Source organism: Hesperophylax consimilis, chromosome 8 (genome assembly GCF_061612785.1).
Source record: "Hesperophylax consimilis isolate HC1 chromosome 8, BYU_Hcon_1.0, whole genome shotgun sequence".
Taxonomy (NCBI): domain Eukaryota; kingdom Metazoa; phylum Arthropoda; class Insecta; order Trichoptera; family Limnephilidae; genus Hesperophylax; species Hesperophylax consimilis.
The window spans coordinates 15,073,062-15,097,651 of record NC_142843.1 but is presented as its reverse complement, the minus strand read 5'-3'; the positions used below and the strand labels follow the sequence as shown (position 1 = coordinate 15,097,651).

At 32.2% G+C, this 24,590-nt stretch overlaps 2 protein-coding genes across 4 annotated transcripts in view; one reads left to right on the top strand and one right to left on the bottom strand.

Moving 5' to 3' along the window:
• The window catches only part of LOC149421599 (cilia- and flagella-associated protein 299-like), a 29,623-nt gene extending 22,248 nt beyond the window's left edge, over positions 1-7,375 (bottom strand). Inside the window, exon 1 of the mRNA XM_089634683.1 lies at positions 7,215-7,375. Coding sequence (XP_089490809.1) covers positions 7,215-7,375 — 161 coding nt within the window. The remainder of the gene's footprint in view (positions 1-7,214) is intronic.
• Nos (Nitric oxide synthase) overlaps positions 1-24,590 on the top strand; it is a 314,945-nt gene that overhangs the window by 157,241 nt on the left and 133,114 nt on the right. The window lies entirely within an intron of this gene.

Here is a 24,590-nt window from a genome sequence, read left to right as displayed (position 1 = left end):
TTACCTAAACACATATAAAACATGTTTGGTTTTAATAAAAATCGCTCTGATTGAATTCTTATTAAATTCACACAGGAACAATCAATTAAAAATAGTGCGTCTGATATAACATCACTTTTTCAAGACAGGAATTTCACGCGTCAGTTTGCTGAAATACGATGTAACCAGTTCTTTCGGAGCCCAGTTAATGATATTTTTTTATTAGTACCAACTGGAATCTATAATTTTACAGAATATATATGTAATGTGTAAAAAAAGCACCGTTTAACGGTTTTGAAGTGATTTTTTTAGTAAGGCTGTAAGTATTTAAATTGGTGTTGATGATTATTTAATATTTTACGCAAGTACCTACTAAGAAGAATAAATAACGGTATATCATTTATAGTCTAATAGAAAATAAATACACGAGTGCTTCATACGTGCCTCGGAGTCGTTAAAATATTATGGAAGGATCATTTATTTTATAAGGGTCAATTTCATGGGCGTTTAACTTTACGTGGCAAGAGGAAATACAGCTTACCGACCATTCTTTGTAGTAAGAGACTTTATAAAGTTACACAGGGTTATTTTTGAGCCCTGGATGGACCAAAATCAGAAATAAACCTAGCCGCGACACTTTTTTAAAAAAGAGCTTTCACACAATTTCGTGCATTAAATTTTTGACTGCTGAAGTTCGACTTTTTTGTACTTGTTCTCTGTTTTGTTTGTAATCAGTGAAGCCTATTTGAATTTTTATCAAACTTATAACAGGGCCTTGTATTTTAACTTCCGTTTTTTGAGTGATATCGCGTAGCCCGGTTGCATTTTAATGAAGGCAATAAATTGCAGCACTCTCTTTTTACAGTGATAAACATTAATACACTCGAATTATGGTAAGCCATCAAACTCAGCAAAACAAGTTCCGTGATGTAAATAACTTGCAGTTAGCTTCAAAGAAATTATTAAAACTTTTACGAAAAATCCCTCAAAGAAAATTAAGAACTTCTGAGACAAAAATATACGGTCGGGAGATTTATCTTCAAAACTTTATTTTTCTTACAAATAATAAATATTTACAACTTGATGCGAAAAATGCAGTTGGGTTGTGGTAAAAGAAAAAAAAACGTTACAAACTTATGTTTCTTTGTTTTTTAATTTTAAACGTGAAGTGAACATAGAAGGGAAAGACTTAATAAAAACTACAGCTATGGTTCAATAGTTAGTATTATTTATTTATTTTGGGCGACCTTTAAATTGCATATTATTCCTAATGATCGTGATTAAAATCATCTTTTGAGTTTTTCAATTAATTTATAAAAAAAACCTTTGATATCTTGAGTTGCATTGTACTTGTCGCAACAAGATATAATTGCGTACATCCTAGTTCTCTGTGTTCACGTCATATAGGATTCAAATTGGCAATTTACATATTTACAGGTAACCTGCTACTGCCTATGAATTTATTGAGCTGTACTTAATCTGACACGTTGCCGAACATTAATTCTAAAATTTACCACAGAAATCTGTTTCCTCCCTCAGTTTTATGGGGTATTTGTGCGTAATCTATAAGTCATCCCTTATTTAATACCCTCAATAGCGCCTAGGAAAACACGACACCTTATTTAGAAGGAGTGTCATTAAATCTAATTTTAAATCAGTCAAAGCAAAATATGATTCAATCTACGCAGCATTAGAAAATGATTTACTTTAAGGACATATTTATATTCCTTTGAAACATTCATTACGTATTCGCAACAGTATTAAAGTACTAACCACATAACGTTATTATATCATGTTCAATGTTCATATGTACATGGAAGTATCCTTTCAAATTTTGAGTTCAGTCCCGGGTTCCGGTGACTTCCTGAGCAACACGCACAAATATGGGATAAATATTTTTTTTATAAAAACTTTTTTTATTTTCATGGGGCTAGTAGTTTTCCATAAAATTGAAATTGAATATTTACAATAAGCAGATCTTTAATGACGTAGAATAATAATAATCACGCCTTTAATATCACTGAAAACTTGATTAAAGGGGTGGTTTTTTCAGAGGAGCTTAAGATGACGAACTTCCCAATAAGGAAATTTATGAATCGTTGAATAATCTGTTTATTAGACGATCTGGTGGCTCTGATTTCAATAATGCGATTAAATAGAACCAGTTTCTTATTCGTTGTAAAATTATAACTGCCAAGAAAAAGTAAGCTTGATGACTCCTACAAATCTGGAGCACCTCTTGGACAGGTTTGATAGTCCATTATTGCGATAAATTGAATTATCCTTTTCATTTCTCTATAAAATTATTAGCTTGGGTGGTTACATGGTTTTTTTATTAGGTCGTTCGTGCGTCTGCCGATGCTTTTGTTAAATACGCAGTAAAAATAAACTATAGCTAATATTTTTAATGTTATCATTTTAGTAGTAGGACATTTTATAATGTTCCAGTAAAATGTAGAGGGGGTAAAATTACTTTACCCCGGTCGAGTTTTCACATTAACAAGGATAAATTAATTACATTACATAGTGCATTTAACTTAACATAATAATAATAAAATAAATGATAATATTTTATGGCATCACGATGTAAAGCATCAAAAGAATAAAAAAAAATAAGATAGGAAGAAAATTAATTAATGTAATACACATCTATTGATGTAATACTACAAATACAAAAAGAGAGAAGAAAGAAAAAAATGTATAATTCCTGGAGTAAATAATAAAAATCACCATAAAAGAATAAGTTAAATATTTACATAATAGGTAAGTTACAGATTGTATAATACAATAATGTTAAAGAAACAAAATCTTTGAAATTTTTCATTTAAATTTTAGTATGAAATAAATGATAATATCTTATGAACTGAATTTATTTCCAAGCCTATGTAGTCTTTGAACTAGCGAATTAATAAAATACTTCATTTTAAATGAATGAACAAAGAACAACTCGCGAAGTCTCGTGTTACGATTTGGTACTCGGAACGTTATTAGCTTAGCACTTGTATTTGAACAATGTACAAATTCATCATATCGCCTTGTCATTAATCCATAATATTATTATTATATTCGATTCTCCCTGTAGTTTACCTTAAGTATTTTCTTCTTTCTCCTATTTAGCATTATTTACTTTTTATACCCCTTTACATTTAACTTTTTTTACTTCATTTTTATTACTTTATACTTTCTTTATGTTGTCACTATTTATACATATGCTAATGAGTCATGTGCCGTGTAAATAAAAATCAATAATTATTCAAATTTAATATCTACCGCGATGTTCATGCTAAAAATAAATATTTTAACTCTGAAAAAAAAAAAACAATGTAAAACGAAGAGTGGAAACAAAGTCATTTTAGAGACTTACATATATCAATAATAATCTACAATGAGCACAACTCGAGTTAAGAGAGATGTTTTAAATTATCCTTTGCTCCTCGAGGACAACTAAATAAGCGAATTTAATAAGGTAGCTTCTTTGTTCATCTCTACCTAGACGAATCTTGCAATCTACGAGTATTTAATAAGGTAGTTTATTTGTAAATCTCTTCCTAGACTTTATCTATATCAGACAAAAATAAAAACACGCGCAGGTTTTCTCTTATTGTTGGAACACGTTATTTTTTCGTCCAAAAATAAACCCCGCTTCTCGAGTGTGAAGTTGAAGAAAAATCATAAAAACCGTTCCACTCCCGCTAGCTTCCTACTAAACGAACGTTTTTCCGACACATCCAACTTTTATTGTTTTCTATGTTAAACGACTTGCGTAATTTTAGCGCTGGAGTCCCTATTGTTTTTACGACTCGGTCTTGTTTATAGGTTCCCTTTTACATTCTTAATTCAGAGACGAGAAAAGCATAAAATGCCGGTTTAATGCAAACAATACACCTCTTATAAACTGTCTGCAACCTCCCGCAAAAGCATTTAATAAAACAAAGGTAAAATACCATATAAACATCTTGTAATAACGACACAAATTCGTCAACATCAGGGTCGTACCTTGACAGATATAATATAATATAATTTCATTAATTTCCACTTCGTTATTAACAATTAGTGCATTCGGGTTTGGGGTGTCTACCCTGTATATTAAACTTAAGGCTGACAACGGGGTCGAGGGAATACAGAGAATGAGCACTTTGACACCATTAAAGTGATATTATTTAGACAGGTTAGAGACAAGTAATCCAAGTGATGGGTTCTTACCCAAGCGCCGCGGGTTCATTCCTTTAGTAACTAAGTCCTCCTTGCACAAGCAACATTTTAAACATAGCGATAGCATAATGATGGCAGTAGGAGGTATTAAAATCATACTGACAGGTTAACCGTAACTTAAGAAAGTTTGTCTTTCTAATAGTAGTTCTTTAGACCAAAAAGTACGTTCCTAATTTTCTTTTATTTAACATGTCGAAAGTAAAATAAAAATATTTGTAAGTAGGTACATAAATATCATAAAGAATTATGAATTTTGTCCAAAGAAACGTCACCATCTCAATGTGAATTCTTGTTTTTTATATTCAGGCAGGTATGTACAATATTATTGAAAAGTCCAAATTAACACATCGAATTTACTTTTGCAAAATGAATCTTTACAGAACCATTAATATATATGATAAACTTATGTTAAATATCGGGATATTTAATATAAGTCAAGCATTATATAAGGCATACACGAAAAAAGTTTTTATACACCATTATATTATTATTTAGCAGCATCGCGTAGGATTTTAGAACTGTTTATTTTTTAAGTTTTATGTTATTTAAACATTTAAAAACTTCTATTCGTGTAAAAGCCCATCAGAAGGTTTATAATTAACAAGTAAATACATTACTTTGCCTCGTTATTAACATTTTATCTACACAGTGTAATTGCCCAATGGGCGTATAAAAGAGCAAATACATAAATTAATAATTAAATTAGACATTTATTTATTATCAGTATAAAATTATGTTTCTCTCAGTTTAAAAAAATATTTAAGACACTTTCTAGAAGAGAAAAATATTTAAGATCGTTGTCAAAAAACATATCAGTTTATCGTGGTGTAATTTGTGCTTGGGAAAATTAAATAAAGTGTTATTTTGAAATGAATTTATCAATACCTACACCTTAGGAGATTTAACATCTCTGGGACAATACAAAATCTTCAAACTATCTTCGAAAACTGTCAGCCAAAAATAAGGGATTTAAAAAAAAATTAAACCTAATTTTTTTCTTACAGTGAAAAATCATTTATGACAGTAACATAATAACCGGCTTCGCCAGCTTTACCATAATTGTAGGATGTGGAGTTTTGATTGTAATTTTTTTTTTCAGTTTAATTACATAATATTTTAAAGCTATAATTCCTGATGTAAAAAAATACTCTGAGCTTAATAAAGTTCACTAAAAAATTCCGGTCAGAAAAGTTACCCAAATTTGTTACGCCTGAGACTGACTAAAAATTGTTAATCAATACAGATAAGTCAGGATTTAGTAGGTATTGAATGTGCCTTCATAAAATTTATCACGTTAGCTTCTATCTTGAAAGTCTCTTCACGTAGAAGATAATATTTCTCCATTATATTCCTTGAACCCTCTGAAGACATCCAACAATTTTTTGGCAACGTTAAAATTACTATCACTCCATTTTAGTACATATCCATATATTTTTTTAAATCTATGACGGTGTGAAAATCTTCTATACTAAATGAACAGTAAATTAAGCTCACGTGATTATTGTTTAAGAGAAATAGACAATTTTATCTGTGGTAGAATTCTAACGCTGAAAGTAGTGGGGAGGGGAAGGAGATGGGGAAGACAAAGGTGGCGAAGTACCTAACTATTCATATCTGACGACCAAACAAGACTAAAGCCATTTCAAGCAACATTTCGAATTTGGAAGGCGGTTTTCCACCAGGATGTTTCTTGAAGTATTTTTCACTGAGGAACGTGGCAAAAATATACTTCATTAAAATATAATGATACAACACATAATTTCAAAATATCTATTCTTAAGAATATTATGCATTCAGAAATATCGAACCTAATTAATGCATTCGATCACAAATAAATACATGAGGATAGAATGTATCGTAAGGATCTCCTATCCTTATCATATATTCCTCTTCCCTTTAAATACCTTCTTATTAGTTTAGGGCAGAATCAACTACTATCTCTGATCAATATTAGCAAAAGGATTGTTGGATTAACCTTGGTTAAGCCCATATTTTGTATTTCATAAAACTTATTTTTTTCTCGCTAATAAATTAACGAACAGTGCAATAACACTAATTAATCAATTCATATTTAATTATACATGCCGGGACTTGAACCCGCAATCTCCGGATTCGTAGCTGAGAAGCACAACCACTCAACCACGAAAGCTGTCGAATTACCTGTTTACGATTTTGATAAACTTGTCAAATTTCGCTGCACGCTTAATAAGCTAAAACAAATAGCACTTGGTTTCATCTTAATTACTACAAGAAATAACTATTTATGTCGTGGAAGATGGTGAATCGTTGCATTAGGTTTTTTTTCTCAATTAAAGTTTATGTTTGAAGCTTAGGAAATACGCATAAATTATTTAAGGCGATGCCATACGTAGTAATTAAAAATCGTGTATTTTTGGTTTGAAAAATTGGTCGCCTAGAAATGTTTCAGATGCTTTAATTAAACACTGCGAGTAGAATACATCTTGGCCTTTGAAATAATCGAGTATTTTTTAGATAAGTCTTTTTATAAGCCCAGAAAAAAAAATAGTGTAAAGGCCTATGAAAACTGCTTTAAAGTTCAAAATCTCCTACTTACGAACCCATTTTCGGTCATGATTTTATTGTATAATGTGGCAAATTAAGTTATTTATAAAATGATCGAAATTTTTTTTTAATATTTATGCCTGAACATCCACAAAATAAAATAAAAGGCACTTTTTGGCCATTTTTTTTTCTTGCATAAATCAAAACAGGCGGATGGTGTTAAGCGGGAATATAAACCTTATTGCCATCTACGTAAGGGTTGTTATTGATAGCGGCTCAATTTAAAATATTATACGACGTAGTGCATCGCCTTAAATAATCCGAGTTAACACCCTAAAAACCGATTTTGTGCATGTTTACAAACCCCCGACTTTAATAGTTGACTCCATTAGATATTTAGGTTGAAATCAAGTGATGGTTTTTTAAAGAGACTTTGCATGCAGCGAAATTCGACAAGTTTACTACGATTTTATCTGTGGTATAATAATAACTTGACTTACCTGTATCCAAGAGCAACGACGATTCGGGCAACAAGTGTGCTACGAAGATTCCTGAGGTCTACTACTTGCACAAGGGAATCTAAATAATCGTCGTAGGTCTTATACGGCAGCAAACGCCTGTCTGCCTCTACGGCGGGAGTATACGAAAATTTGTAAGCCATTGTATTTCTTTAATCAAACCATACACAAAAAATATGTACTCAAACACGACGTTAAAAACACGACAAACACGACACGACAAAAATTTCCATGAACAAAGAATTTGAAATGTTTGTTTACACGTGGTTTATATATTTGACAATTGATTAAATGTTGACATGTCAGACTTAAATTGTTTAAACAAAGATTTCTAAATACGAAAATTTTATTATTATTATAAGTAGGTATTGCATTAACTATGGAGGTACTGTATGAAGTAAATGCGATTAATGGATATGATATTTATATGCGAGGGTTTTATTAAATACTTTAACCAACCCTACAGGCGGAAGCGAGGATTCCGTATAGGTTTAAGCCCTGTCTACTATACATTACTCAAATATAAATAATGTTTACATTTATAAAATATTTGCATGAAATAAATCTACAAAACTTTCAAAACTACACTTGTTCAAGTTCCAGACACGAATCGCAGCGCCGCGCGCACCTCCACTACCGCCAAACTATAACGTGTAAAAGCAGAAAATAAATATGCCAAAATGATGTATTCAAATGTTGACCGTATTCTACAAAAAAAAATGTTGATGTTTTCGCAGTAATTCAAGTGAAGATTTCTTTCAAATTCATGATAAAAAATAAGTGTCGAAAAAGGCCGTGCCTACAAATCACAAGTGTAGCAATCAGCGCCATCTGTTGGTACGTCAATTAATTAATACAATTTTACCGACGAAATAAAAAATTGTAATATTGGCTTTAGAGGTAAAAAAATTTAGATTTTTCGTATATGCAATATTTTGCTTGTAATATGAATAAATAAAACGGCTGTACGAATCTTTTGGTGGTGATCCTAACCGACATTGGCTAAAGCCTGCAGTTCAGCTATTCATAGAGAAAACTTGCCAAATCTGTAGTTAGATAGTAAATAAATTCGCTGTTTTTCCTACTGTCTAGCCTGATTAAAAAATCTGTGCACCCCACTCTCTATAGGGATGTTCAATGTATGCATGCGCCTTGAAGAAAGATTAAGAGCTCGGAAAAGTTAAAGATTTAATGGTCTCGTAAAATTTCTATGTAGTAAAAGAGAAGGCAACCACAGATAAAACAAGAAATGGTTCGCTATTCTTAACATTTAAAGCAGAACATTTTTGTGTATTAGCAGCAAAAACTTTAGAACGGTGAGAGATGTCACGAAATTTGCAAGTCTATTTAGAGATTATTTTCATTTATTGTATGGAGAATTGCAATTAACATCTATGAAGCAGAGTTCAAACGGCAAGCTTTGTTGCGGCTCGTATAAAAACTGATTTATAAATAAATTTATCATACGGGTAATATTATTTCATATGTGTTTTTATTGGGACTCGCAAAATTATCAATTCATGCGATTTTTTATAATGACACATTTAAAAGGTGGAAAACCATTATTGAATAAAGCCTTTCTAATAATCTTTATACTACCTATTCAATGTTTTCAAACTCCTACAAAAAAAAGTACTACGTATTTTAATACATCGTTTGCAATAAACCCCAATATTTGTACGAAAACTTTTTCGTTTAAAAGAGAACTTTTCATAACGACACGACGTGACGATTTAGCAAGTTAAATTGTCAAAACTATTTGTCCTGGCTATTTTTCCCGTGAATTAAAACTGTTGCAAAACAATTTTCAAAAATTCTAATGTATGTTTTTTTAGTCTACATATTATATGAAGTATATTAATAAATTAAAACTGACAATGAAAAACTGAAACTGAAATTTTATTTGGTATGTATAGAGAAAAAAGATGATCTTTTAAGAAAATTATAACTCTTTTTCGATATTTTAATTTAAAACTATTACATATTTTTAATTTTTTAATGAAGAAATAATTTTTATAAGACAAGGTTTTATGCATAGCATAAATGATAAAAAATAATTATAAGCAAAAATTAGTCGCCCGAAATATCAATAAAAAATTGAAAATATCTCCCGAGTAAAAATAAATGCCGCCAACGGGAATTGAACCCGTGCCTACTGATGTCCGGTCAGGTGCTCTGAAACCACTGAGCTATGTATTAATTAGTCGCCAATTAAATTGTTGCTCATAATTATTTGTTATCCTTTATTCTATGCAAAAAACCTTGTCTTATAAACATTAGTTTATCATTAAAAAATAATCACATTTAACAAGTCAAAAATATTTCACCAATAAATGAAGATATTATATGTCTCGACGCCATCTAGTGAGAAATTTAGCACTAACAAAGCCTTTCCTACAAAAATAAAGTTGGTGGTTCACAGGTGGAAAAAATATGATAAGCAGTAATTTTTGATTGAAGTACTAGTACATATTGAATCATTTGGCGGGTTGGAAATAAGCTCATAGACATAGCTCAGTGGTTTTAGAGCACCCGACCGGACATCAGAAGGCACGGGTTCAATTCCCGTTGGCGGCATTTATTTTTACTCGGGAGATATTTTCAATTTGCATTAATATTTCAGGCCACTAATTGTTGCTTATAATTATTTGTTATTACAAATTTTTATTATTATAAATGTATTTTGGTGAGTTTATTCATGAATGACATTAAAATGCAAACATTTTTCCAAAAAATTTTCACAAAATTATCAGAACGCCTTTGTGTTTACTTTTTACAATTATTTTGAGTAAAGTAGTAACTACTAATATTTCATGGTTTTAAATCAGTTGATAAGATACGTTTTGTTAAATTCTTTCAATATATGTTCAAAAATTGATTGAATAAAAAAATAAATTGGAAACAACTCGTAGTTGTCGGTCTTGGTCATCTAATGCAATGCATATCGATGTACAAAATTTCTTCTTGCAAATGTTTTCGCGTAACGGCTCCAGCACGATTACTCCTGGTTCTGCATATATTACCATCTTCTCTGTTTTCTTCACACGTTTTCCATTAATTCTGCATTCGTCTGCTTCCCCGTTGCAGAACATTCTGAAAATTTCAAAACCGAACACCTACGTGGAAATATAATTAATATCTGAAAAATGATGAAAGCCTGCATTCGATATTCTTGCAACGATAAATCCTCCGGTACAGTTGATGTTAATTATTCATTTCCAGACATTCCTCAATATTTCAGAATGTTAATTATTCATAAATTCGTTTTACAGTTGAACAGTACCAAACTTTACGGTACGAGGAATTATTTTGTTGGAGCATGATATTAATATCGTGTTTCTGGTTCAATACGAGCATTCTTCGAATGGGATAGTCCTCCCCACAAAGTATTAAAATAGGAAAGCTTTGAGCTTTCGACTTGTACAACTTTACATTTCCTTCAGTTTTAAATGTTATTTTTACCGATTCGATGCAAGTGCATTGCATTGCAATAAGTAAGTTATTACCTTGCTTCATTATTTGCGGTAATTATAATATTTTATAAAATCTATTAATGAGGTATGGGAGCCTGGGCACTAAACCAGGAATTGACAGAAAGATGAAAGCACATTAAACATGAATCTATTGTTGCATCCTTATCAGAATATATCTTGGATAGACTAATGAAGACGTTCTTTCCGCCTCCGTGGTCGAGGGGTACAGGTCTCGTATAGCCAGCCAGAGCTTGATTCTCGGATTCAAATCCCGGCTTGCTCAAGTAAATTTCATTTGATTAATTTGTGTCATTTCAAAATTTGTTCATTTAAAATAATGGTAACCGGATAAATCATCACGATGATAATTCATCACATCTTTAAAATGTTATATAAAGTCATGGAAAGTGATGAAACAAAAACTTTATTAACTGGGTTATGTAGGTTAGGTCAGGTGTTGAGTTATCATGGAACCGAGTCACCAAAATCTTACGCCATTAGATATAGAAAAAAAGAGTAGGGAATGGCCCAAAATTATCACTCAATAATGGCGAAAAACACAAAATTATCCAACTGATTATCCAGGAAAGATTGATATAAGCCTGGTACTCGTACAGTTCCGATAAGTCTTCCATAGAATGGTTGAAATAGTTTATTCTTACGTAATAAGGAACTCGGGTGAAAAATATAATGGCTTAATAAACAAAAATTGAAATAGATCAACATACGCTGATTCTGAATATATAAATTTAATAATGTAGAAATAGAAGTAAAATTAATAAATCACATTTAAAAACGATTCAAACCTAAAGATTTTAACCTGAACGCCCTGTAATTGGTCGGCGGGTTCTGACAGCATATAAACTGCTCCCTCACCGGTTGGCCGGCCGCGCCGCGTGCAGAATGCGGACAATTTTGTGTCATCTTGCGCCGCGTATACTCGTACACGGGTCACTACTGCAGTTTATAAATTATTTCAAAAGAATTCATGTTTCTTGGATGTTTTGCAAAATATTTAAATTGGATTCTTTTGTTTTCATACCAACCAGAGTGGAACTGGTAAAGTTAAAGGGTGAACATTCATATATTTTTTTAACTTGAATGCCTATTGTAACGATTGCAAATACCTACAACTCTCATAGCTTATATGTTACATGTTTTTAATCATAATTAACTCGTGGTAGAACTACGTTATACTTATTTGTGGACTTCTCCAGACCGGACTTTAAACTTAATGTATTAAATTATATAAAAATACATGTCTGCGCAATACATCCAATCACTATAACATGGTGTCATAACAAATTTGACAGCATTTCGATTTTTAATCAAAGTTTGAAGTATCGCTGATGCAAGTGAAAAGTGAACCGACGTCGCTTCAACTGCAAGTTAAGCAACTCACATTCTGGAAAATGTCTGACATCAAATGGCTAAATAGTTGGCGAGACTTGTGACTGACGTATAAGGATAGTGGTGGTGTAATAATATAATGAAACGGGAGTTTCAGGTAAAGTGACCAAGAAACTAATATACCCCTCGGAGAAACTAACTCGGCAAACTCGGCTGACGAGCATTCCAACTTTTTATATTATGGTGATGTGCGTCCAAATTTAAGGATCTAACTTGAAAGTGGATTTTATAATGCGAGTATAAAACGTCCTTGTCTTTATTTCCATTATCATGTCATTGAAGATCATAGCAGGTTCGTGAGACAAATGTGTTCAACGAATGCCAGCGATCCTTCAATAGAACCATTTTTTTACATTCATGGAATTATACCATACTATAAATATTCCTCAAACTATTTAATTTATAGGTTGATTATAAATACGATGAAGTTTCGATTATTACAACGGTTTTTTCTGTACTTTTAAGTTCAATCAATGCTGTTTTGGTTCAGAATTCAACAGGTTACGACCGCTCCGGGTGCCGACTTGCCAAGACACCAATAAGCCAAGGTACCAAGGCGCTGATAAAACCTAACAGCTAATACAGCGCCCTTGAGTTTTATACAAGCGCTAGACGCCATGTGGAAGATGGATAGACGCCAGACCGGCCCAGGACCGTGCCAGATCGGCAGCTCTTTTGCACCGGACACAGTGGCGATTGCTGTTCTACTTAAGAATAAGGAATTGTTCTTAACCTTAAAAATTAAAAATTGCTATTTTGCTGTCATCCGAGAGAACTTTATTCGCTTAACGAAAAAGGAGTTAAATTTTAAGGTTCAAGAAAAGGATTCTGCTGTCATCCGAGAGAACTGGAATCGCAGTTAACGTAAAAGTATTTGATAATTTTAAGGTTAAGGATACTTCCTTGTCCAAGAAGAGTCGCGAATTCAAGCACGACGCGGCTTAAAAATATTATGGATTTGCACTCGTTCCAGGGAGAAAAATACCTATGAATTTTTTATACTTTTTATATACTTCCAATAACTCCTACGAGATTCATACAACTGCGACAGTAAAATTCGTTTTAAAGAATTGTACCTATATTATTTGTCGGCGTAAATAACGGCATAAAATCAGATGCTTACTTGGAAACTTGCTTCCATTGAAAATTTTAAAAACACCCCTGCTTTAAAATTCCGCAGAGCAAGACAATACATTATTTTCATCTAACGCTTGATTGTTTTGTTTTGAAGCGTATCTCGTCAGCGCAAGCAGAACACCCCCACTGCACCCACATTGCATATTAATGCATTGTGCCGTGAACAGAGCAGTCTCCACTGCACTGATGGCTAATGAGAGCAATATTGCCACATTCAGGCGCCAAACCTGGCGACAGACTATTAACCGATGTATACAGGAACCCAGACGTAAAACTACCGCTATAATGGTATATACGTTAAACAAGTAAGCAAATTATCGCTCCCGGAGTGGTCATTATTGCTCGTTAAGCGCTTTTCAGGTATTCGGTGTGAGAGGTTTTAATTGCTTATCTGCAACGCGTTCTGTATTCACGTCGCGCGTCGTTTGTATCCCATTTCGTGTTAAGGATGAAGGATTTTATGTGCTCTATTTTAGATAAGTTTATTGTAAAATTTCCATATCAATTGCACGTTCATGTTATGTGTGTTTTATGTCTTATTTTTCTTAGCTATTTTAATGATTTTTAAGATTTTTTTATTATTTTTTTTTATTATTTTAATATAGATCATAGTTACATTAATACATACATTTTTTTGTAAATTATAATATTTAGGTACATAATTGCTCATGTATACCTTATCAGAAAAGAGGAGCTCTTGTGCCTGATAAGGGAGCCACGATTCTTACTTCAGTGATTCAATGTTATGTGTAAAATATAAATATAATATATCCATATATTTTTTTAATATAAGTTTTTTTTGAAAAAAAGTTTGATTTTATTGATTTGTTCTTGTTGGTTCGTAATACAGCGCAATTCGGAAGGGAGATTATTGTAGTTTTTTATGGCTTGGTAAATATAATGGTTTTGCATTTGAGTTGTTTTAAAGATTGGCGTAATAAATTGATTTCCATTTCTCATCAGTTTGTAAAATTCTTGATATTCTGTGTTATTTTTTTCTTTACACATTTTTATAATTGAAGTTTGCTTAAATATATCATCAATATTTGGTACTGGAAACATTTTAAAAAGCAATTTTGTTGGGAAAGTAGAGTTTTTTTAAAGTATTACCTTTATAATAATTTTTTGCGAGACTTTTACTGAGTTTAGATAGCTTTTGATAACTGTAATATATGCGTCTAATCTACATTCTACCATCACACTATATAATTAAGAGGGGAAGAAACTTGTACTGACCTGAATTTTACCTTGATCGTTTCACATCTTTCTGGAATTATCTTGACTTCTTCTCAATAACCCTCGTGTAGAACCATAAAAAATCTCCCTTTCTTAACAATTTTTAATGCGCCTACACCAGTGCAATGGTCAGAAAACTTACTAGTTAAACGAGAAATATTTCTTTTGAGAGCATAATTTCTTAAAATGAATCCTGTTTTTAGAATTCGGATAAAACTAGGAATACTTTATAATAATCGTATTTGTTGATAAAAAATTAAATATTTATTAATAAAATTAAAACATTGTGATATTTAATATGAACAACGACGTTGCATTATAGGTTTCTATATTGTTGTTTTTAATATCAGGCACGATTCCTGGTTTTCGTCAATAAGACGATTTCTCAATTTGAAAAGATTGTTTGCATAAATACGTAAGGTCGAGTAGTCAGGAAAAATATTCCAAGTGTTAAAAATCATCACGACTTTACTCTCCAGGTCTTTCAAAGCAGACCACTCGTGTTGTGACCTAACCGGGTTGTTACTGTAACACACTGAATGATTGAACATTGTATTCAGATACTATAAAATAATAAAAAAAGTATTTTAAGTACGTAATTCGTCGAAGAGCCGCACTCAATTAGCCTCTGCAATTACAACCAAAGTTTTATGATTCGTTCGTAATTATCCCCTTATTTACATTTCGTTTATTATTCTTGAAATGACCCACCTCATAAATTTGTTTATATCAAACCATGTCCACTTATTTCCCCAGACTCCTGCGTTAAAAAACACAGTAAAACTATAAGAGACGATTACAAATAATATTATCGTTTCAATAAAAACAGATGTAGCTTTGTGTATGTCAATATGTTATATGAGCACCCATTACCATTCTGTCAACTTAAGGACAGTTCTCATGTTCATTCTTTCCCGTTTCTAGCATCATTTGACCTTCTGTCAGTTACTTGAAAGTATCAAGAAGCATAGATCTATAATTAGAGGCGTTACATCATTGTTCAAAACTTGTTCCACCATTAGAACGCGATAAGCGGTGTACGTAGACCGGAATCCGTAGATTTAGTTAGAGCGTTGGGAGAGTTGGAGGTCAGTTGGAGGTAAAAAAGCGGAACCTATGTTTTCGCTTCATGTGTTTTCTAAATATAATACATCAATGTCAAGAAGTAATTAGCGTCATTCGCAGGATTCTACACAATCGTTGAAAATTTTACTAGCAGCATTGTCACCGACTTAAAAACAGACGTGCTTTAAATCTAGCATACGTGAAAGCCCTTAATTCTGAGCCATAAAATAAATTTCATGCCCTCAGAGAGTATGCACCTTTGATGTATTTAAAATTTTCTTTAAGTAACGCACAATGTATGAGCCACAAATGATAACATCTTCCTTTCAGCACGATTTTAACAGTTTGTTTTATTCATGTTACTAAAAGCTTCGGTTCCGTTTACAACTTGCAAGCGTACTTATGTTTGTACGCTTTTAAATTATCTACTTGATATTGTAAGAACCAGTAAATCATGAAACCGTGTTACTACTTCAAAGTGTAGGTATTTATATTGTAGTATGACAACATGTTAGGTCTTTATTGTTAGTTATTTTTTGGTTATTCCGCTATGTTGCTCTGCCTCCGTTTATAGCTAATCTTTAGCTATCTTAGATCTTTTTTTGTTTTAAAAGCAGAATAGGCCTTTTTACATCTTTTCGAAGAATTTAGAAGGTTGACTGTTTTTGGTAGCCCCTAAATAACCTTTTTAAAAAGGACTGATTTTATTAACCCATAAATTATCCGTATTAAGGCGATGCACTACGTAGTAATAAAAATTCATGTGTTTTTGGTTTGAAAATTTGGTCACCTAGAAATGTTTCAGATGCTTTAATTAAATAATACGATTGGAATACATCCTGACCTTTGAAATTATCGAGTATTTCTTAGATAAGTCTTTTTATAAGCCCAGAAAAAATTATGTTTAAGGCCTATGAAAACTGCTTTAAAGTTGAAAATCTCCTACTTACCAACCCATTTTCGGTTATGATTTTATTGTATAGTGTGGAAAATTAAGTTATTTTTAAAATGATTGGAAAAAAAAAATATTTATGCCTGAACATCCACAAAATAAAATAAAAGGCACTTTTTGGCCATGTTTTTTTCTTACACAAATCAAAACAGGCGGATGGTGTTAAGCGGGAATTTAAACCTTATTTCCATCTACATAAGGGGTGTTATTGATAACGGCTCGATTTAAAATATTAAACGATGTAGTGCATCGCCTTAAAAGGAATCCTCCTAAAAATAGTTTTTTTCTCTTTTTGCCGACCGCATAATAAGTTAGTTATCTGCGTTTCCGATTTTCTTCATTAATCATTGATCAACGTTTTTTTGTTTTTTAAATTTAAATGATTGGGACTGAACTGAATTGAGTATTTGGTGAGTCTGTTTTGTTTAATGCGTATATTGTCTATTCAGATATTAGTAAAACCAGAAGCATTAGTCTGCAATTACGAAATTACCCAATTATTAATACCCCTCTTAAGCTAATTATTACGTCGGCTGATGTAAACCGATCGTTGACGAGCTGAGTGTTTAATTATCGGTAATTTGTACGTGCATTTAGAGCTTTAAGTGTCACTTGACGCGATTAGTACAGATAATCATCCTCCCACCGCAATAAACTCGTAACATGTTTTGACTAACAGTGCTAAACAATTTTATCGCTTGTGGGTTTAAATTCAAATAAACCACATTATTATATCACACAGAATTATTTAATAATTATAAATTATATATTTTATTTATTTGCGTTATAAACAGTCATATTTTACAGTGTTAATAATTGTTTATATCATTTACCAATAAAATAACGACAATAAAAATATAAAACCAAATAAAAAAACATAATTTAAAAAAATATTTTATAGGCTTACTTTTAAATTAATCAAAAATTAATATCAATAATAACAAAAAAAATAGTATTATTTAATTCATATTGCTGTTATTCAATTATGCCGTTATTTTTTCATTCAAACTGTTGTTATTGCAATTCAAACTGAAAGCAGAACAGGGAAGTAAGAAAGAAATGCAATTTAAAAAAATGTATCAATAAAATAATAAGTTTTCAGACATATTCGATCGAATGTTATTTTTGAAATTTTTTGTTAATTTTGTGGTTCGTGTTAAACAAATCGATTTCACAGCATAATCTATTAAACGTGGAACGTTTATTTCTAATTAAATATATACTACAAATATAAAGAAGAGCTTTGGAGTTCTAAGAGTTGGCCTAAAAAGTGGCAGAATGCAATAATGATTACAAATTACTATAATTGAAACATCTAAGAGTTAAAAAATATAAATAATAAGGTGAGTAGGTACCGCATAAGAGTCCCAACTCTTCCCAACCGTCTGGAGCCAGTGAGACTTTGGCTTCCCAAATTGGGGTATGTTGTGAGGCTGACGGTAGTGGAGAGTGGAAGGAGATGGGGAAGAGGAATGTGGGGATTGGACGTCGATAAATAGCATCATAGTTCAAATTTAAACAAAAGTAAATTTTGACTTATAATTGGAACAATATAAATGATTTTCGATTAAATTCGAATTTAAAAGCATAGTGAGCGAGCAAAACAAAGCAAGTGGATAATTTATAACCTGTTTCTATGCTCACTACGGCATTACAATGAAATGAAATATTTACGAGTTAAAAAAAAAATCGAAAATTAATTGTAATGTTACTTAAAAATTTAAAGCGTTTATTTTCCAGAAAAGCCTTACGAAAGAGAAAGTCTTTATTTTACGGGTAAGACATTTATAGCCAATTGTGACCCTCCCATTTCCACTTCTAACAGTTCTAACCATTTTCCTTTCACTTATGTGACCAAAAACTGCAGGATAGGTACTACTTACTTACTAGTACTACTTACGTAATGGGTAAATTCCCGAGAAGTTATTTTTTGGGGAAAATTCATTTAAATTGTGAAATTTACACCAGGTTGTCTCCTACAACAAATTATCATGTTCGCAAATGAACCGTATTAATTAGAGAAAGTTAAGGACATAACTTTGAGAACTTTAAAAACAGTACCATCTTCCATCAAAATGTAATTTTTAAATATTTTCCGCCGGCCGATAAGTGTTTTGTGTCAAAAGTAAATATAAATACTGCAGCAGTACTGCAGCACTGCCCGTCGATTTATGAATTGTACTGAATTGTGTCTCATGCAACGTAATGAGAAAGGATTCTATTCGTTTTACCAATGTTTACTTTGAAAGCTCGTGACTTCGTCATTTTTGTAGATATCGAAAACTAATTTTACTGTAGTTATTTTAATAAGAAATCTACTTTTGATTGACATGTTCCATCAATATTCAGGGAAAATATTTTTAATTGCTTCCCGATATTTAGTATTTCCCCTTGGCCGGAAGACTCGTCGGTCTTCGGCCCTTTATGTAGCAGCATAATTTGTAGACGGAGGCTTTCTTATTATGGGTGCTGTATTACTCACTGTCCTACCTACACACGCGGTAACAATAAATGTGCTGGTGATATCGCGAATAACCCGGCGGATACAACCTTTGTTGGCACACTATTTCTGGATGGAAAGAGAGAGGCGCCTCCGATTACCTATGAGAAATACCCATCTCATAGGTAACTGCACGACCCCACCAAGAGATAGCTTGAATTCTCACGTCTTCGTAAACTCTGTTCCGCCATCAATAGGATGAGGTCCTCCCATAGCCACTGTGCCCATACGATGCATATATATGTTAATTCGGTACAGTGCAGACCATCGAATATGTGGTTAAAGAATGCCCGCTGCAATCATTCCCCGAAGGGATTTATGAGGTCCATAGGGTGCCTAGCCTGATTCACAGACATAGACATTCCCCTCTGACCCCCTCCCAACATACAAAAGAAGAAGAAGAAGACTGTCGTTATCAGCTTTAAGTATAATACATTTTAATAAAAAATTTAAAAAATTAAAAAAAAACTCTTAATAAAAAATATTCCCGACTTTGGGGAATTTATATTAGGTCGACGAATACCCCCTGGTGCAATCACTTGCCTGCTACTCGAAAAAACCCATAGTATGAGGTTCGCAATACTATACATTTAACTGGTAGTTTTACTTAATCCGGAATCGGATCAGGTCGGATCAATCGGAATCTCACGAAGTCAACTGCATGCGCCACTATACTTTCGGGACTATAGTTATTATTCATAATTAACTGATGATAACGCCGGTTATCTGCAGAGGCAGGCAAAGAGGAAAGACCGCCAAATAACTCGGTTTTGGCACACACTCCCTGCTTCATTCACATTCATACACCGTTTGCCCATATATTCTGCTATGTATTCTTCATGTGATTGAGAAAAGGGTTTAATAAAATAGTTGGCTTGTAGTTACAGCTGGTAAATGGGTGCGAAAAAATAGATGGAAAATAAAGAGAATGTATTATGAGTACCTATATTTTTGTTTTGTTTTCGAAAAGCAATAAAATTATCCAGGCTGACAATCATAATTAAATCTGGGTGTAAAATAAACCATCCCTGTAACTATATTAGTGTGTATCTCTTTCTCTAATGATATAAAAATATAAAATGACTATCCTTTGTCCTCAAATGCAAAGATTTTTCCAGATTTAGAACTGTTGTGAACATAGTAATTTAAATGACAATGTTTACCCACACCTGCAATTCTTGCATGAATTATGCTATGACGTTTCACCAGAAGAACAGTTATTATTCTTTAATGAAGAAATGTGTAGAATACCATATAGTATGCGGTTATTAATTGGGTTGTAGAAATAACCTCTGCCAGTGTCTGTTTATTGAAGTGAAACTTCTTTACGCGCGTCATGCAATTTCGAGGACCGGAGTAAAACCGACTCATGACCGAAACGAAAATGCGGGTACCCCCACCACCGATTAAAGTTCATTTGATCTAGTCAAAGTTTTGAAGTAACATATAAATGCTTCTTAGCTCATCCCGACAACTGGCGTTGGTGGTGTAATGGTCAGCATAGTTGCCTTCCAAGCAGTTGATCCGAGTTCGATTCTCGGCCATCGCACATTATTTTTTTGTTTTTAACGCCTTTTTCATTCAATATCTTATTTTTTAGTAGGTCAGAACATTTTTTAAAAGAAAATAATATTGCAAAATAATAAAAACACTTATCTCACTGTGATAAAACATTACTCCGCTAGAGCGCGCTTTGCGTTATTGTGTTGGATTAAAATTATTATCTAATCCGTATATTATGATAATTGTATTACATTTATTTAATTAATTTATTTATTTTGATAATATGTAATAATTTACAGAAAAAAAAATTAAAACTATCTCCCTCTGATAAAATATCCGTTCGCTAGAGCGCACTACGCGATCTTGTGTGGGATTCTATTTCTGTACATTGTACATTATTTTTAAAAATATATTATATTTTGGGTGTGATGTAGGTAACATTATAAAACATAACAAGCTCTCATATTTTCAGAACCTACATAATATAATCAATTTATGCGGCTTTGCTTACAGTTGGTGCTCAGCGTGGTTGGCTTTCAATCAGTTAAGCGAGGTTCGATTCTCGGCTGTGGCATTTTTGAAGTGAAACCTTGTTGAGGTGGGGGAGCCGCTCACGAACGTTCTCTCTCTTCTCTTCTTTCCTCTCTCTCAGACACCAGCGAACTGCGCCACGCCAAGCATCAGCTGAAACTAGAAGTTTCACTTCTGTCTTGCGTAGGCTTGACACACCCACTTTTTTTTACTATGGCGGTCTACTGAAAATTTTTAAGTGTTGAAAAACGTTTTTTTTAATCGCCTCCTCGTTAGATTCAACCCCTCTAATGTTCTGGGGAATCTGTCGCGCTCGTAGCGAATCTAAATAAATTACTTTAAAATATCATTATCGAACAAGAATATATATTTTACACGTGTTTATTAGGTTTGTTGTTAGACCATCCTAAATCCTCATTAGAACGCTTAGTCCATGCAAATAATAAAAAAAATTATGAAATGAATGCAATCTACAATGCCCATACAGCCTAAAATATTACACAATATTTAATGCTACAAATTAATCAAAGGAAAAAAGCAGTCACACGAGTTAACAACTATTGCTAAGAGATAATTTAAAATAAAATTATTTGTGTTGATAGATTTAGAATTTTAAAAAGGTTATACAAAAAAAATGAGAAACGAAAACCGAATAGAGTAAAGGCATAAATCTGGGCCTTTATTTAGGTACCTAGCATAATTTTAAAAAGATTGAGTTTTGTTTTTCACAAGTGTGTTTTACTTTTGTATTGGGAAACATTGTTTTGGGAGAAATATAAAGCAACTTACCATTATTTGTGACAAAAATTTATACACAAGGTGAGAAATTGAATGGTGTTTTGACAGCATTTCAGTGATAATACAGTCCGAAACTGTGGCTAAAGAAGGATGTAGTGCAACACGGCATAATACCTCAAAAATAAATCACAATAATAGTTTTGGCCGTGAAAATCTCAAATCATCTGATGTGGATGTTTATTTCTCTTTTGTCAAAATTCACAGTTTTCGACCACTTAAAAAAAAGATGGTCACAATGAATTTATTATTCATCATGTCTAATAGGTAATCGAATATGGAATTAAAAATTTTCAAAAAATATTAACCTCGAGTTATTCACTTCAAACTGTCTAAAAAAAAGTATTTGTAGATATTTCTCTTTGTGAAAACGCTCTCGATTTTTAATTTGGTAAAAATCATAAAAAGGTTTAATAAAATACAGATATAAATGTTTAATGAGTCCTCTTGATCCACCTTTTTGGAATAAGTGCAACTTCACATCTATGTTGTGCAATTTTCTAGTTCTGTCATGTTTAATTATCACAATTATTAATTTCATCAGTAGCGTACTCGCGAGAGAAGTGTCTGCGATAAGTATATGGTTTGAGATGCTGACAAATGACAACGGTTATATTATTACATCTTCGCTCTCGTGTAATTAATCGTCTCTCATGATGGTTGGATTAAATTATCAGAGATCGTCTTTCCTTGGATATTATATAATAAGATAATGTGTGACTAACGGAACAAATAGATGCACGCTTAATTTATTTTCACCCCGCGGAATACATAATTTAATTCAATGATTTATTACTTAATGAGTAATAAACACTTTAATTTTACAGTTACGCATATTAAGGCTGGCCGCATACATACGTTTTCCGTATTCGATTTACGAATTCGTTTTCCGTATTCGGAATTCCGTGAGACTAGCGCAAACGAGAATCTACTCAGAGCGAGAATCGGTGTCGAAAAAATCCAAAAGGCGACTGGTCGCCAATTAAGCTACTTCAAAAACATCAATTTTAAACATGTCCCGAAATTCTCTAGCCACCCCCCCCCCCCCCCCATGAAATTTATTTTTCTGGGGACAAATTTTATATTTTCTTGAAATTCTCTAGCCACCCTCCTCATGAATTTTTTTATTTTCTGGGGACAAATTTTATTTTTTTGAAATTTTCTAGCCACCCCCCCCCCCGCGATTTTTTTTTTATTTTCACGTAAAAACATCAATTTTAAACATGTCCCACCTAACAGCAAATTCGGCTACTTTACGCTACCTTATGTATGAGAAACGGCGATATTAGGTCAAGATCCGTTGGCAACACTGAATTACGAATGGAAATTTCCGTACGTTTCCGTCGGCACAAACAAACTGTATGCAATAGCTGCGTTCCACATGACGTCATTAGGTTTTTTCCATTCGTTTTCTCCGAACGCGCCGGCTGGCATTCGGAACGTGCGTAAGGAATTTGTTCCGTTCGGAACTAAAACGAACGTGTGCGGCAGTTAATGTATTTTCTACTGATTCCGTGCATTCGGATGTCCGAATACGGAAAACGAATTCGGAAATCGAATACGAAAAACGTATGTATGCGGCCAGCCTTAACCAATGCAAATTAAATTAAGAACACTCAAATAGAACAGCAAAAATCATAAATATTTTATAAAATAATTGTAGAAATAAAAAAAAAACAAAGTTTTCGCAGTAAAATTATGATTTCATTGATAAAAAGATATTAAAAACGTGGCATTGATAGGAACGCTTAAACTTAATTATTTATATTGCTTTAAGCAAAAGGAATGAATGTTCCGAAAGAATTAAAACAAAATTATATTTGGTACTTACCTCTTCATTAATCAGTTTTTTTTAAATTATTATTGTAGCTTGACTTGACAGGTTTCGTTTGAAATTTCAACACTTTTTTTCTAATTGAGTAATATTTTTAAATACCGAACATTAAAACCACTTAAATATAAAGAATCAATTCACGACCATTAAACGGTGTTTTTGTCACACATTGTATAAAGACTGTAAAAGTTTAGATTCGAGTTGGTGCTAAAAAATATAAAAAATATAAAAAATATAAATTATACTTAACTCTGTGATGTGAGTGGTTTATTTATGTTTGTGATTGGTGTGATTATCGTATTTTCTTTCACACAAGGGTTAATTTTATATTTTATGCGTAAAATTGAATAAACATAAAACTTATTTGTGTTATTTTTGCGACAGTTTTAGTCAGTAAATACACAATAATTGCATGTTGTAAAACGTACTTAAAATTTATTTAAAAAATACCTTTAAAAGGTTATAGCAGTTGAATTTTATGGTCTATATTTTATAAGAAAGTCATGTTATTTATAACATAAATGCCCAATGCACGTGTGGGTAAATGTGTGAAATGCGTTGAAAATTTCAGTTTTTTGTTGTTTTTCTTGGAATCAAAAGCAACTGCAATTTTATTTTTTATTCGTATGAACGATATTAACAGTGAAGTGACAGCTTTCTTGCAAATTCTTTAAATAAAAACTGTGTTTCTTAAATTTTGTTCTCTTGCATTTTTTGACGTTTTGATTAAAAATATATGTGGTAAGCTTTTTTTCAACTTGCAATGCTTAAATTTTAAAATCTTTAAATTAAGATATGTTTATAGAATACTAGTGGGCCCAAGCAGATTTTGCCTTGCCACATATCACCTTCTATGTAGGGAAGTTAAAATTTGTGGTAGTATATTTATTTTTGGTTGAGATATCTGAAAAATAAAAATTAG